At 41.7% G+C, this 16,403-nt stretch overlaps 1 protein-coding gene across 1 annotated transcript in view; it reads right to left on the bottom strand.

The window, feature by feature from the left end:
• Positions 1–16,403, bottom strand: part of sptbn4b (spectrin, beta, non-erythrocytic 4b) — a 61,818-nt gene that overhangs the window by 1,340 nt on the left and 44,075 nt on the right. Inside the window, 14 exon segments of the mRNA XM_073486969.1 lie at positions 4,182–4,441; positions 4,790–4,850; positions 5,154–6,184; positions 6,372–6,568; positions 6,751–6,835; positions 7,372–7,543; positions 7,731–7,975; positions 9,319–9,453; positions 10,726–10,971; positions 11,237–11,441; positions 12,211–12,341; positions 12,614–12,892; positions 13,095–13,184; positions 13,483–13,707. Of these exon segments, the coding sequence (XP_073343070.1) occupies positions 4,182–4,441; positions 4,790–4,850; positions 5,154–6,184; positions 6,372–6,568; positions 6,751–6,835; positions 7,372–7,543; positions 7,731–7,975; positions 9,319–9,453; positions 10,726–10,971; positions 11,237–11,441; positions 12,211–12,341; positions 12,614–12,892; positions 13,095–13,184; positions 13,483–13,707 (3,362 nt within the window).

Genomic DNA, 16,403 nt, shown 5'->3' on the forward strand with positions numbered 1-16,403 from the left:
AGATGGGAGGAGTCAGGAAGAGCTGCAGAGTCGCTGTTGCTAAGCTAACACCTCACTCACCTGACCAGAGCAGACAGGTAGGTAGGCGGGATGGACCGGCGCCAAGAAGGGAGGAGGAAACACACTGCTGAACAAACACAGACGGACGGACGTACAGACAGACGGACGTACGGAGGAGGTGGGGGATGGAGGGATGCGGAGGGAGGCTACGTACAGTTTGGGTGTCTGTGTGTGTGGGGCTTATATATGACTTACCTTGGAGGAGACGAGAGGAGCAGCCAGGAGCATCAAGGAAGAGAGAAGAAAAGAGGGAGAGTTTGGTTAAATGGCATTTTGGCAGCAGCACACATTAAAGTCATGGTCATGCTTCTTTTCCTTGTGTGAGCGTGTTTACATGCACACAGCATTCAAATTAATAGCTTACACCGAGGTGTAGGTATTATTCAGAGCAAGCTGTCTGTGCAGCTTCATATCCCGATTTCTAATACCTCTCTGAACTAAAAATGGTGCATGTGATAAGGTGTCTACACTGCTAATATTAGCGCTACCAGTTACTATGGTTAAAATTTAGAAAGGATGAAGTGATCTCAATGGAAAATCAGGTGATTTGAGGGCGAGGATGTTAATGAAAAAAACAATATTAACAAGATTCAGTTTTCTGGGACAGTGTTTTTTTTTTAAAGACTCATACTTGCAGATGGAAATGTCAGATATGTTCATATCATACTCTCTGAACCACATAGGCTAAGTCTAATGATGAAACCAAATGTTCTTGGCTTTAGTAACACTAGTTTGACTAAAAAAGACTGAACTTTCTACCTTTATCTTATGGCAGCCCAGGAACTAGACGGATCTGCTGAGCTCATGTTTTATTTGCTCTGGCAGCTTCATCTGGTCACATTCTGATAGACTGCAGGATTTGAGGCACACAGAACTAAAAGTTTGCTGGTTTGTAGTTCATCTGAGGGGTTGACCACACATACGTCTTTGCTATTGTTTGTGGCAACGACTTCGCTGGTCAAGGTTTACCAAAATTGAAATCCACGCAAGCTAAGACGCAAATTTGCTTTGCCACCAGATGCAAATGCAAATTTTATTTGCCACTTTGCTCACATAGAATGAAAGTGAACAGGAGGTGAATATTCCCCACTGTTGATTTTGCGAATGCGTGCCCTCACGCTGTGCTATGTCACGCGTTTTGTTGCTCTGCTAGGGGCAGACTAATAGGAAATTACACACTTGGTGTAAATGGTGGAATGGTCTGAAAAAGCTAGTTAGTTGACCCAGAGTAAGTGTGCTTTATTTTCCAGGCATTTAACAATCAGAGGTGCTGTCTAAAGGCCTGTTTACGCCGCAAAACGTAAGAGAAATGTGGTGAAATCTTTGGTTGTCAAAAGAAAAATCACTTTCAAAATTTCTGTTATTGCACCATAAGCCTAATAGGAGCATTTGTTGTGCATTTGTTGAATTCAAACTAAATGATCAATCTTTTATCTTTATCAAAATAAAGTGTTCAGAGCATACCTTTCTTTACAGTAGTAGATATTATTCTATTTTAGAATATGGATAGAAAACCGTAGTAACATGTTTCAGCTTTTCAAAAGGCCGATAAAAGAAATCTTTAATAAGCAACTGAGCAATGACAGCTCTCGACCACAAGAACTTTACTGTAAAGCTACTGACTGACAAATTTTAATTCCACAATATAATTTAGTTCATCAGGTAATATAAAGAGTAAACACCGTTCACATGCACCCTATCCTACTATAAAGAGCACTTGGTTATCCTGAATAATACCAGAATATTAATGTGCACATAAACAATCTCAGTGCCTTTTAATAGTAAGCTTTGTAACAGAGACAGGTTGAATCTCAATCCTTCCTCATAGACCAACTGTATCCTCTCTTTCTCAGTGTTGGAGAAAAAGGCCCGCCCCACAGATCTTCTCCACCAATCAGAGTTTAACATAAAGCTTAAAGAGAGCATACTGAGGAGCCAAACAAGGAGCTGTTTGGAGATTCACACTTGTGCAGATTTAAGCCATTCAGGATTATGCTTTACCTTGCCATGTACATAACAGGGCATGTACATACGAGACATTCATCCATTGCCTTGAGTGCGCACGTGAGTGGGACTCATCCATAGCTGGAAGGGGATGAGCTTTTAGCTGTGCGTGGTCAACCCAGCCACTAGAGGGCAGTGCAGAGAGAGACTTTGCCTTTGGTGTCTCTCAGGAGGAAGCAGGGCGGTCATCTGTGGAAGCTAGGTAGTGTGTGTTTGTGTGTGTGTGTGTGTGTGTGTGTCAAGGCCATCAACAGCTCCATCTAACCTTCATTCATCAAGGCATTCATCAGCCAGCCAGCCAGTCTGCTGTTGCGCTTCATTCTGTGGGCTTGTGTTAGATCAGGAGGCTTCGTAAGCGCCATGCATGATGTTTCCACATGCGGGAAGATTTCTACGGGTTGCTGCTTTAATTCATATGACTTCACATTCTGATCCTGATGCTCAGAGATGACATACATCAAATATTCAGAAGCATCAGCCTGAGATGAGAGTAATGAAATGTGTCCTGGTGCCACTATCAATGGGATACGCTAATGTTTAGAGTTCTGCTTCTGTACTTTTATTTTATAGTGATTACTTTATTGTGGAGGAAACTACACAACCACAAGCTTAAAAGCTAGCAGTGCCACTTAATAAATTAGCAGTACCGCTGCAGTTAAAACTAGAATGGCACTTAGTAGAATGCATACCTCTGCCAAAGCCCAACAGTCCTCTCTAATTCAATCAAGACTAATTCAATATCAAACTCCATAGCCCTCAGCGGCTTAACCAGAATTTAAGCTCACCAAGATCTGTAACAACCGACAACTAGGACAACACAACAGTGCAGATGGGATCATATTCTTTGTGTTGCGGAAGAAAAAAACATTTAAATACAACAACAAATAAATAAATGTCACAATATTAAAGAAAGTGAGAAAAAAAATCCTGGATCCATCCCTTTATCCGGATCCACACCAAAAGTAACTGGGGTCTTATCTGGCTGAGACCCATCCTCCATCCACATTTTATGGAAATGCATTCAGTAGTTTTTATGTACTCCTGCTAACAAACCAGCCAACCCACCAACAAACAGAGAAACGGACAAAACATAACTTACTTGGCAGAGGTAAAAAAAAATGATCATATTGAATTATATTAGAGACTGAAGACAATGCTGAGAGCATACAACAAACAACACAACAATTAGTGATATACTGCTTCTTCAATGCTAAACTTTTTCAGTGTGTTCAATGTCAATAATGTGACTTAAATATTTCTGTCCATCACAGGAAACAAATTCATCAATGTTCAAATACTTGGGAAGCACATAGAGACTGACAAAATACCCCTTATCTATAGTATACTTAAAGTGTACATTTCCTTTCTTTCATTTTTGAATGAATTTGTAAATATGCTGCTGCCAAACCAAATTCTGTTGCGTTGACAGTGAACATCTTTAATCTTTATCTAGTAAACAGAACAGGTAAAAATTTTAATTTAATTGCATCCCTTCAATCTAAAGATGTGTAAACCTTAATGTATGCATGGTTATAAAGACATGCAGTACGTCTGCTGAGAAAATCTAGAGCTTAGTATTTCTTCTGACATGTTGACCTACACACTGGGGCAACCAATGAGGCATCATGTGTCATTTGCACCGGTGACAGTCATGCACCATGTCACACGCAGTGTCAGCACAGTGTGTGAGCTTGTTAGCTTAGCATGCTAGAGTCATGCCCCTGTCATGATTCAGTAAATAGAGGGGGCAGTGATGTCATGACAATCAGACAGCTGTCAAATAGTATTTGAAGAAACTTTTTAGCAGGTAGCAACAACAGTCGGGATGTGAAAGTCATGTCTGTATCATTTTTAGTGAAAAATAACTTATACTTGCCAACATGTGAGTTACTATGTTAAACTCCACCCACCTGCTACTCTGAGAAAGTTGAAACCTTCCTGGAGTACCAAATTAAACTGTAAGCATTACTTTCAAGTACTATTTGACGCCTCACATGTTCTAATTTGAATTCTTTAAGTCTGATACTCATGACACCAGTTTGCATCCTCCTTCTCTCTGATTACTATCATCTGCTAATCCAGATGTTACACTCATCATTATGACCCTGAACACCCACCTATTGGTGCTCTTCTTCAGGCTCTCGATGTCCAGCTTGCGAAAAAGGAAGCCCTCATGGTGTGCGGTGTGTGTCGGCGGCTGGGGCACTGCCGGGCTGCTCTGGGCTGGAGCAGACCTGGATCGCCGCGTCGTTGCCTCTCCTGGCTCTTTGGGTCGAGGTCGGCGCCGTGGTTTGGGTCTGTCCCGAGCTCGAGGCCGTTCGGGACGGGAAGACTTTTCTGGTAACCCGTTAGGCAGGCGGGGCACCTCACCACGGGCCTGAGGGTGGAGAGAGGTGATGGAGTCAGTAAAACTTAAGCTCGTGGTTTCAAAATCTCTGTGAGTCTGTGATCTGGCCTTTTGTAATGTAACTGTTCTTAAGGTTTGAGGAGATGTTGGTCACTGTTCATTTTCTGAGATGGTCAAACGTCCAATATGTTTAAATTTGCAAACTAGAGAAATCGTCGCCAAGAAGTTAAGTGATTTTTACAGAAAAATGATTGTTGTATAGTGGTGTGGCTGGAAGGTTTTTTTTTTTTTTTTATTAAATATACAACACAAATAAATACTATGACTATTAGCAAACACTATATTTGGATGGAATGCAAAATAAACAAATGTCCAGACCTGTGCTGCTTCTCTTTCTTGCAGCTGCTCTACAATTTCTGCAAGGGTGGATCTCTTCTCTCTGTATAAAAAAATGCAATTTAGAGAATCACATAAGAGTTCACATCAAAAGTTTTAGATAAAAATATCAATCAATGCCCAACATTCATGATTTATAGTGCTCAGCAGAAATATACACTAAATTTCATCTCCAAAGTATCAAAAAATATCTCTTTAACTAAACATGTATTTATTTGCTGTATAACTTGCTGCTGTCTGGATATTAAAACGAGATGACAATCCGCTAGACAGATAGCAGATGTAGTGATTGTGATTAGACAGACAACAGAACCTGAAAGGCAAGTTAGTACACTCAAAGTCTCACCCTCCTGCTGAGCGTCTGTCTGAGTGCTCCTTCCCAGTGTCATGCTCACTGGACTCCTGTCTCTCCAGCCGGTGTCGGTCCCTCTCTCTCCGCCGGCCCTCGTGGCTCCCGTGGCCCTCCTGCTCACTGGACGTTTGCCTCTCAAGCGTCCTTCTGTCCCGCCTCTCAGCGTGTTCCCTCCACACCTCCTGTGGCAGCTCGTCCCTGCGTGCCTGGATCAACTGCTCACTGGACAGCTGCCTTTCTATCCTGTGGTCCCTGTGGTGGGTGTGAGTCTGGACCTGCGGCTCCGCGTGGCCTAATGGGTCAGTCCTGGACCCCCGTGGCCCTCTGGTGGGCTCGCTGTGCAGGCGTTCCCTCGGCTCCTGGAGCACCACCTCAGCCATCACAGCCACCTCCGCTTTCTCTGTCCCTATCTCTCCCATCATAATCTCTCTCTCCCTCCCCCTTTCCCTCGCTTTCTCTAGCCGGCTGGCCACAAGCAGCGGTGTCACTGCGTCATCCAAGTGTTTGATTTTAGGTTGCCTTAGATACGGGGACGATTTCGCCTCCAGTGCCTTCGCTGCTTGTACTGGTTGGAGATGACTCATTGTCTTTACTGCTTGATCCTTCATTACACTGGTGCTCTCTCGTGCCTGGTTGGCTGAGACCAACATGGCCGCTGTGGCAACTGAGGCAATCGAGGAAGGTGAGGGCACGCCTAGTCCAGCAGCCACACCCACTACACCACCATGACGTGCCTCCAGGGTGTGTCGGTAGCTGGAGCCATTCATCACCGGAGTGTAGTTAGCAACTGTTGAGCCCAGCCGGCGAGCCACAGACGAAGGAGAGGGTGTAGGCGTGGCAGGTGAAGGCGAGGGAGGAGAGCTGGCTTCGTTCTGTTCGTAAATGGTCTGTCTTGTTACGGGGGAGATTGGGAGTCGGGGCAGGACGATTTGATTGGGTGAGGCATCTTGGGGGTCCAGGAAGACTTTACGACCCAGCAGAGGGGTCGGGGGTAGTTTACTTTGCTCTGCTCTCAACTTTTCTACCTGCAGAAATAAAAAACAAAACTTTACTGAATACTTTATGGAAACTGATTTTTCCTTAATGGAAATACTCAGCTTTAAACCAGTGATTATAGTATTTCAGAACTTACAACTTTGCCTTTTCAGCATTATAACTCTGTCCTATTCTGGCCAGGTTATGTAGGTATTTACACAATAATGATGATATTACCGTGGTAAGTCGTCGCAGTGAGCTGAATCGTTCCTCCCAAGTGGCGGCGGCTTTGCGGAAGGCTTCGTGTCGACGAATCAGCTGCTCCACCTCGTCCACACTCCCGCCCAGCTCCTTGCTGCTGATAAAAGGCTCCTGAGCAGTCAGCCATGCCTCCGCCACCACCGCCTCCTGGGCAAACTGGTGAACCTCCAACACTGAGCAGAAGAGAGGAGAAACAAGAACAAATGTTCATAAGCAAATAAGAAAATTCTATCAGTTCTTAAATTTGACACTCTTATCTTGAATATTACATATGCATTTATATTTTATGTGTATCTGTCTATATAATTGGTCTAATTTTTGGTCTGTGTATGTGCGTATATGCGTGTGTACTCACATTGTTGTAGGAATTCCCAGTGCTTGTCCCACTTCTCAGACAGCTCATGTTGCTTAGCAACCACCTTTTCCAGCTTCTCCTTGATCTGACAATCAAAATCAGCAACATCAGATATACAGCATCACAGGGGTCAGAGTCAAAATTAGTGCTAAAATAACTCGCACTAACAATGTATAGAATATTGCCAGGCACTATAATTTTATATATTTAGTTGGGACCTAGTTTTTAGTCTTAGTTCAGTACTTGTTTTTATTATTCTATTTTCCTCAGGCCGAGTCAAAACTTTTCCATGACTTTATAATACATTTCTTTGTGAAATTCAAGCATTCACAACAGGTCTTGCGTCATCCTGATGAGTAGGCTTTTCATAAGGATGGGAAATATGTGATGCAAGTGAGTGGTCAGTAGTCAACATAAGGTTCAAGGTTCAAGGGTCTTTATTTGTCACAAACACAGAGCAGAATACAATGTGCAGTGGACTTTTGGCCCACCAAAGATTAGCTTATAAGCATCTGGTCTCACCCGCGCCATCTTGAGTGAATGTAAGGAATTTTGTAAAGGACATGTAGTGCAAACAATAATTCATGTTGTTTGTAATAATTATCACTTCTCTCATCTCACCTCTTCAGCTGCTGGGTTTCTAGCAGCCAGCAGCGTTTTGCCCATCTCGATACACTCCAGGGTGCTCCGGCTTCGAGCCTCCACTTCGCTCTTCAGACTCTGGTGATAATTCATCAGCACCTCAACTGAAGACACGTCCCTGCAGGAACCGCAGATTTTTTAACACAAATGGCTACCGTATTATACCACACCAACCCTAAATGGTGGTTCCTCACTGCATTTTTGAGGAAATAAATTAGTCCATCTTAATATCAACTATAATGCTGCCGTACACATACGTGACAAAATTTGGACTGGTAAGTTACTCAGAGAGACCTATAATGAGATATTTTGTTGTCTTGCTCCTGGAGTGTAGATACCTGGGCTTCTCTCCAGTCCCTATCTGACAGATGATAGAGTCCATCCATATGATCTGATCTCGGACCATGCTGAAGAACCTTAGCTTGTCTGTCTCAGTGGTAATCTGTAATCGACACTCCTCGCAGGATGTCAGCAGCTCTTTCCAGCACTGCATCACTTCATGCTCGCGGCACGCGATGGCTTCGGCCTTCTCGCCGGCGTACACGGTCCTCAGCTGGGCCGCGCTCTCCTGCAGCTGACGCACCTGGCAGAGTGGGGGAGCAGATTTTAGGAAAACAAAAGCTGAACAAGGAAGAAACAGAAGTTAAAAAATGGAAAGAGAAAGAGTTTGTTTTCCAGATGACGCACAAAACACAGCTGCTCTGACAGCTGGGTTTGGTCAGGGCCAAATGGTACGGGCTCTGTCACTGGAGTTGACACAGAGCAGCTGTGATTTTGCATCTTCTTCAGTAAAAAATGTACCACTATTTCTGCTCCCTAGGTGCATGACAGAGACTAGATAAAGCTACATTAAATGCAGAGTAAGAAGGTCATTTTGCCATGACTCACAAATAATTTTTTCAGTGTTTTTTACCATAAATATATATTAAATTCAACTTATTTAAATATACAAATTCAAGGTCTGTCCGCAGCAAGAATGATAAATTCAACAATAACTATTTTGATAACAGTGTGAGCATCCACACTGATTAAATATCATTCTGTAAACACTATTGCCAGGCTGCATGCTCCAGCTGTGTCAGCAGCTTCAGACAATGGATATTGGATATATGACTTATTATTGGTGTACGTTGGGGAAACAAACAAACCCTGAAAGTTTTGTTTTTACAAAATTCTTCAAAGGTGAGAAGAATTAGGAGAATCCACTTTAATTTTACAAGCGGTGTGGTCAAATGCACACAGACAAATATTGGTCATACACAAGTCTACATCAATTATCCTAGCGATCGTCAATGAGGACATCATTAAAGACTAAACAAACTATTTCTCTGGTAAGATGACATTTTTTATGTGTAATTTGCCACCTAATTAATCAGCTAACATAAAAGAGGACGGTTACAGTTAGAAACAAGTATTATACGCATTCCTGCAACATTATTTTGTAGAAAAACATCCCTAAAATAAAGCTAATGGATATATCGGTAAATTCAGATAGATTCTGATTTTCTCTCAGTGTTTCTTTCGTTCAACAAATCACTTTGAAAGTGATCTCAACGATATCTTTCGTCACGTAGTTGTGGTTTGGACTTGTCCACTTGAGTTAAAACGATTTTTAAACCACTATGTTTTGTTATTGTTATCTTTCTTGGTGTGGACAGTCTTTTAATCGTGTCAATTGGGCATTGTGGAGTACATGGAGAGACATGAAAACAAAGTAATCGTTACTTCTATTTTACTGATTCATAATTATCACTGCCGACTCGTGTCTGTATGAATGTAAGGCCCAGGCTTAAGGTCTGTGGACCTTTACAGAGTGAATATCACTGAGGTTAGTTGTTGTGATTCTGCACTGCATGAAAATTGAGGTCAGTGAATTCTGAAGCAGGTAATTTTATATGCTGTCTGTTCATGTGCATGTTGCCGTACTTGTGTGACCAGCAGCTGTATGTCCTGTTCAAAGCTGTGCAGGAGTCTCTGCAGGGTGCTGGTGTTGGCAGTGCTGCCCTGCCGAGCCCGAACTTCCGGCAGCCTTCGATGTTTGTCCTCAATCTGGGCCAAAACCTAAAAACAAGGGACATAAAGCAGTGCAGAAGTATTTCATGTGTGAACACAATATGAAATGTCTGTATTTTATGTAATGCCTCTTTGTGCAGGTAAAGAAGTAACCAAACTGTGAAACAATTTCTTTTGATTTTTAGGTTTAACTGCCACTGAGCAAGTATACCCTCCTCTTACCTGATGTAAACAGTACATCACACACTATATATTATTCAAAGTACTTATTATTACGGATTCTTCTGCATGATTTTTCAGTGCGTAACTAGTACTGCAGATTTTCCGACACATACACAAAAACGCGCAATCTCAGTTTATGTTTCAGTACATTTTCGGTCCTTTTCAGATTTTATGGATGTGAACTGAATTATTTAGTAAAGTTGACAGCAAAAGTTTTCTAACTTGCTGTCATTCTACATCAATGCGTTCAGCAACTTCTCCTGTCGCTCAGGATGTAAAATTTTGCCAGTAAGAGTTATAATTTCAAGACAAGCAGGAGTTTGGGAAGTATTTTCCTATGAAATTAAGTGAGCTAACACACAGTGACAGGCGCAATGACAGTCAGACACGCACAAGACCACACACACACACACACACACACACACACACACACACACACACACACACACACACACACACACACACAGTATATTTTCTGTAGCTTATTTCTTTACCAACAATTTTTAGTATATTTAAATTTTTTCTGCTCATTTATTCTTTCAAATATTTAATGTTCCCCACCTTTGCTTTTATTAAGTAAGTATATTGTAGTAAATGAGTACTACTAGGTACTACTAGGCGCAGTCTAACATCCATGGCTGGCAACTCATTGAGCGGTCTTTTTGTCAGCCATTTTGTCCCTCTCGTTCTACTTATATTTACTTACATCATCAGGCACAAGCAAAATTTCTTGAGAAATTTTCAAGTTGTACTCAGCAACAGTTTCTTTTAATATTGCATAGTATCATCATCTTAAACATTTGATAAAAATAATAATGCTTACATTAAAAATACTTTCTGCAGGGCAGAAACACTGAATATTTCCTTACTTTGAATGATGACACTAAAACTTTACATTCATGAAGGCAATAAATGTGGGTGGAATCAGTCTAAATCAATCTCCTCATTTTAGAAGCATTTATACCAGGTCTTCTCAGCAGATCAGTCTGGTTCCTAATCTATAGTAAAGTGGTATAATTGCACCATTTAATATTAAACAATATAGTATAAAGCACTATCCATGTGTTGTGCCTCAGCTATGTTCCTCAGGTTTCTTACCTCTCTGCAGTCAGAGAAGAACTTGTGAAGCTGGTGTGAAGCAGCTAGCATCTGTGCCCGGGTCTCCATGAGCTCCAACAGGTCGGCCCAGGCCTCATTCACCCCATCTTTCCATTCAGCAATGGTGGCGGCCTCTGAGTGGCCGTAGTCAATGAGCTCATCCACCATTTGGTTGACAGCCGTCACTCGCTCCTGCCCCACACTTCCCGTCTCTGATGCAAACTCTGTAAATTTCTCCTGTAGGACCTTAAGGCGTTGCAGGGTGGAGGAAATATAGCAACTGAAATGATTTACATGTTTCTTGATTTATATTGTTAGTAAATGAACATCCATCATTCTCCATATGCTTCCAGGCAAGTTACTCATTCACAGAGTGCATAGAGGAAGACTTACTAGCTGCTGTAACCATTGTAACTTGATGTAACTAAAGATGTTGTCAACATGTGACTTTTGAAACATTTTTTCTCAAATCTATTATTCATCTGCACACTCCATCTGTCGACACACTTACAGTGACATGCTCAAAGTCTTGACCCAGTTCAGGCGAGCTGGCGACCACCTCCTTCTGAGCGATCCACTGCTCCAGCTCATCCACCTCCCTGTTGAGCTGGTAAAGCCAGTACTGCTGCTCCAGACGGCTCTTCCTCTCCTCCACCAGGTCCTTCAGAGACACGTACAGACGGTCGATCTGCGACTGACGCTTGCTGATCTGCTCGCTGTATAAAGAGAAGACACAGTGAGCAACGGGCACATAGGTATGATGAGTTAAAAGGATGTGAGCGATGATGCTTCTGAAATCACAACATACAATGTACACTCAGAAACCACTTTATACACCTTTCTTATACTGGGCAGGACACTCTACCCTGGCCCTACCATCTGCATGTGGCAGCAGAAATCAAGATTCATCACAAGCAGGGATGTTGCTCTTCTGTATAGCACTCTTGTCACGCCTTATCCCACTTTCCTGTCAGCTTGAACCAGACTGGCCATTGTCCTCTGACCTCTCTTATTAACGTTTTCATCCATCATATTGCGCTAACATGATGTTTTCTGTTTTTGACCCATTCTCTGTAAACTTTGAGACTGCTGTAGTGTAAACCAGGAGATCAGCAGGTTATGACATACTCGAACCATCCATTCTGGCACCAACATCATCCCACAGTCAAAGTCACATAGACCACACTCCCTCCCCATTCTGATGTTTGGTCTGAACAACAACTGAACGGCTTGACCACGTCTGAATACTTTTTAAGGGATGTCAAAATTGGCCAAAAAAAAAAAAAGTTTGATAATTCTTTCTAAAAACAAATCATACTGTAGGTTCGAACCATCCAATCAAATCAAACTGATTTGAAATTGATTTGATTTGATTCGAACCATCCAATGTCTATATTTGCACATTATGTCCATTATCTCTCTCTGTCTCTTTTTGGCGACAGATAATCTCTGTTAGGTGCTGTGAGTGTATGTTTACATGCTCACCAGTCCGGATGTCCCATCTCCAGCAGCTGTCGACATTGCTGTGACAGCAGGCCAATGGTCTCGGCGTAGTCCTCAATGGTCTGTTCCAGGACCAAGTGTTTCTTCAGCAGCTGCAGTGTGCTCGGCTCGTCCTGGTGGGAGGAGGAAACGACACACACAAGGAAGAGTTTCAGTTTAAAAATAATACACACACAGCACGAATGCTCAATCCTGCCTCTACGTGTAAATCTACAGTAAGTAAAGAGGATTAGCATCCAACAAAATTAGATGAATATATGGGACAGAGGAAATTATTCACAGATGATAACAGACTAACAGACAGTTTATTTTAAACAAATAAGAGCAATTCTTTAGTTGTTTTTTATAGAAATGCAGAGCAACTTTCAGACAACTGCACACATACCTTCCCCTTCTCCTCGTTCATCATGTGCAGCTCCTGCTCGCTCAGCCAGGCCTCCACCTCGGCCGTGTCAAAGTAGTACTGCTGGGCCTGGTACATGGCATCCAGGATGAGCTGCCTCCTCTCAGTCTCAGCCCAGAGCAGACCCCACAGCTGGGCCAGCTGGTCGTGGCCTGCCCTGACGCAGTTGGCCTCAGGACTGCGTATGGATGCGATGATCCCCGCCCTTTCCAGGACGTCGTCGATCCTGCTCCTGTGGCCCTGCAGCTCCCTCTGAAGTGTCTGCAGTAGAGGCATTAAATGTGAAGTGGAGGTGGACTTGTACTTTTATAAAGTGTAGGCATAAATTAGGACTTGTGGTTTCCACATCATATTTTGTGCTTTTGACTTTGCTTTGTGGTAAAAGTGTATCAACAGCGGGAGTCAAACTTCGTTACGTATGAGGTTAAAGCTTCAGTTAGAATCACTGTTCTGATGGTCTCACCTGGTTCTTCTTCATGAGCTGCTGGACTGCCTGCAGAGTGGAACCGTGCTCTTGAGACATGGCCATCGGGAGGCGCTCCTGGATCCACAACTACAACAGCAACAACATAACACAAAGCAGTAAAAGTGAGTTTGTGTGTGTGCTTACTGTATCTACACCTCGTGTACTGTATGTGAATGTTTCTGTATGTGAGTGTGCATCTTAAATTTTAGAGATTAAATAAAAACCTGTCTAGTCCCACAAGAAATATTGAGTTGAGAGGAAACGTGTATTTTTATTTGGGGGTGAACTTCCCCCTTAGAGACCAGGTTGTTACATGAACAAAGGTAAAGTAAGTGTGATTGGGTGTGTGTGTCAGTGTGTGTTGACCGACAACCGTCATACTCACAATCTCATCCTCTAGGTCTCGTCCGACTTGGTGAACTTCTTTGGACGCCAGCAGGATGCGTCGTCTCTCCTTCAGCGGCTCAATCAGACGCACCATCCTGGCCTCCACGGCGGCCTGACGACCGGCAACCGTCTCCTTGATCTGCGTCTGCACCGGGATGGTGGCCACCTGCCCCTGGAGCTGCCCCACCTCCTTATACCACTCCTCCATCTGGGTCTCCATGGTCTGAGGGGGAGAAGTAGGTGGAAAAGCAAGAGAGTGGGGAGTTATCAAAACAGATGAAGGAAAAGAGGATGTGTTGATCAGGAGAGGGATGAAGGTAGGTTAGAAGAAGAGAGAATAATTGGGTGGATGTAGATACAAGAAACATGTCATGGGAGACAGGATAAAGATGGGATGAGTAGGATGTGAAGAATGAGACAGAAATGTTAAAATGAGAAGTTTGTCGTTGTTTTAACGCTTAGTTATTTTAGTCTTATTTCCATAGGTATATTATTATACAGTATAGGTTAAGTATAAATAAGTGAGTTATGTAAAAAGCTTTTAGTATAAAGGAAAAGCACTGCAAAAAGTTGTGTCACAGTTTGTGGCCTAGAAAGACATGATGAGACTGTCACAATACAAATGTATTTAAAAATGGTTGCTGTTAAAACCTGAAATTAAAGTAGCAGAAGTCAAAAATGGTATACTGATTACGACAGAAACTATAATTGCCATTACTGCAGTCTTTGTATCAATGAAGTTTTTAAAATGTTGTAACATACACTGAAATACCTCCTGTATGTAGTTCACTGAAATGTCATTCAATAAAAGATGGACATGAAGGCAAAGATGAGACTGAAAATAACCCAGAACAGCGAAAGAATAATGGATAGACATGAAGTGTAGTGAAGTTTACTGTACCCCTTGCCAGGATGGATGCTGGGTAGTGGAGTTTTAGGATGATGTGGTAAAGCAGTGCTAATGGCAGCCTGTTAAAGGAAGCTGTAAGCGGCATGCTGTGGGAGAGGAGAGTGAGACATGTCTGGTGAAGTGATGAAGTAATGAAAGGATGAATCTGTGCGTCAATCAGGCTGCTGTTTGCTGTGTAAAGAACCTGACTCCTCCAAATCATCGCTGTTGGAGAGACAAGGGAGTCCAAGAGTTACATCCCAACATCACAGCCTCTATTGAAAGGTATGTTATTGCAATCCAAATCAAAAAACAAAACACTGACCTGCAAATTCAGAGGAGAATCACATGAAACTCATAGATCATCACAGATGACATCGTTTTAATCATGGTGACTGGACGTTTCTCACTGCACTGCTTGCTTTTGTTTCAATTATTTATCAGTTTTTAATGCAGTTGCTCAATGTTTGCTCTGATGATCGGGAGAGTTTTGTGATTCTCCATGTGTTAGATATGCTCAAATGGCCAGACAAGTGGAAAGAAGAACAGGATTATTACCACTGCTGCCAACCCCACCTGCTCTGCTAATGTCCCGAAAAGACTTTAAAAAAATTTAATTCAGGTCTGGGAGTCTGAAATGACTACAAAGACATTATCCCTCACTGTCCACAATCAGTCTCAATAAAGCACACCATGAGCTACTTGCTCAGTATTTGGTATTTTAATATTAGCATAAAAATCTACACCAATCAATATTTCCCAATCATCAGTATTTATAAAATGATCTTGAGATGAAACTCTTAATGAAAGCTTACTGGGTTGGTATGAATGCAAATGGATTATAGTGTTTCAGAAAAACGTAAAAAAAAAACCAAAACAAACAAAAGATCAATGTTGGCGTGAAAGTAAAAGACTTTGCGGAAATGAGATGAAAAGCTGAAAGGAAAACATTACAGTCACAGTGAGAAATGTTGTTGTTGTTAGTCATTTCCAAACATGGTGTTTGTTTAAATATTAATGAGGCCATCACTGTGTGGCGACGAAAACAGTGACTCATTCTGAGATAGTTTAACATGTAGAATAAAGGAGCAGAGCTCATGAATGATATTCACAATTTAGGTCAATCGCTTTCTCCACTGATTAAGGACTCAACCATACACTTCACTGTCACTTAAACACTGACTGTTTTTTTTTGTTCTGTTGTCATTTATTATCTCAGGAACCCTGCACATTGCACATTTATTATATATTGCATACGTCATGTATACACAAGGACCGTTACTGTATATAGTATGTTTATCTCTACTCTAATAGTTTTTATTATATTTTATTATATTTTTATTCAAATTGTTATTTTATTCTTTCCAATATCTCCTTATTATTGTCTCTATTTTTTGAGACTTACTCTTGTGCTGCTTCTTATTTCCCTCTGTACTGCTGTGTTACCTGTGAATTTCTCCCAAGGGGGATCAATAAAGGAACATCTTCTCTTGCTAATCTTGTAAAACATTAGAATTAAACCTGTATCCCGGAAAATGTATAATTAAAATAAATTTATATTATGTTGTTAGCCTGACATTGCACAAATATCTGAAATATCTGAAGAAAAGACAACAAAGTCAATAAGAATAATGCTTCAGCAATTCATAAATGAAAAGAGACACTTGCTTTTTTTCTGGTCGCATGTTAACCTACAATCAAAGATAAACCATAGGCGAAACAGAGAACATTTATTATTCATAATTGAACTTCGTTTGGTATTACTGAATCATCTTACATTTCTTTCTCGTACATTTAAATAAAAAAGTTTTTTTTGGAAAAATGTCTTTGTGATGACATCTGTAGCCTAGAGCTAACTTACTTATGGGACACAGAAAATTACATTTCTGTTTTACAAATATAGGACTTTTCAGTCCTATCCTTTTATTTTTTCTCATCAAATACTGAGCAGCTTTAAGCTTCTGGGCATCAACACTCTGCAGCCTTTGAAGAGATGACAACTCAAAGTCTGAGGATGAGTAAGCAGGAGG

This window comes from Pagrus major, chromosome 2 (genome assembly GCF_040436345.1).
Source record: "Pagrus major chromosome 2, Pma_NU_1.0".
NCBI lineage: Eukaryota > Metazoa > Chordata > Actinopteri > Spariformes > Sparidae > Pagrus > Pagrus major.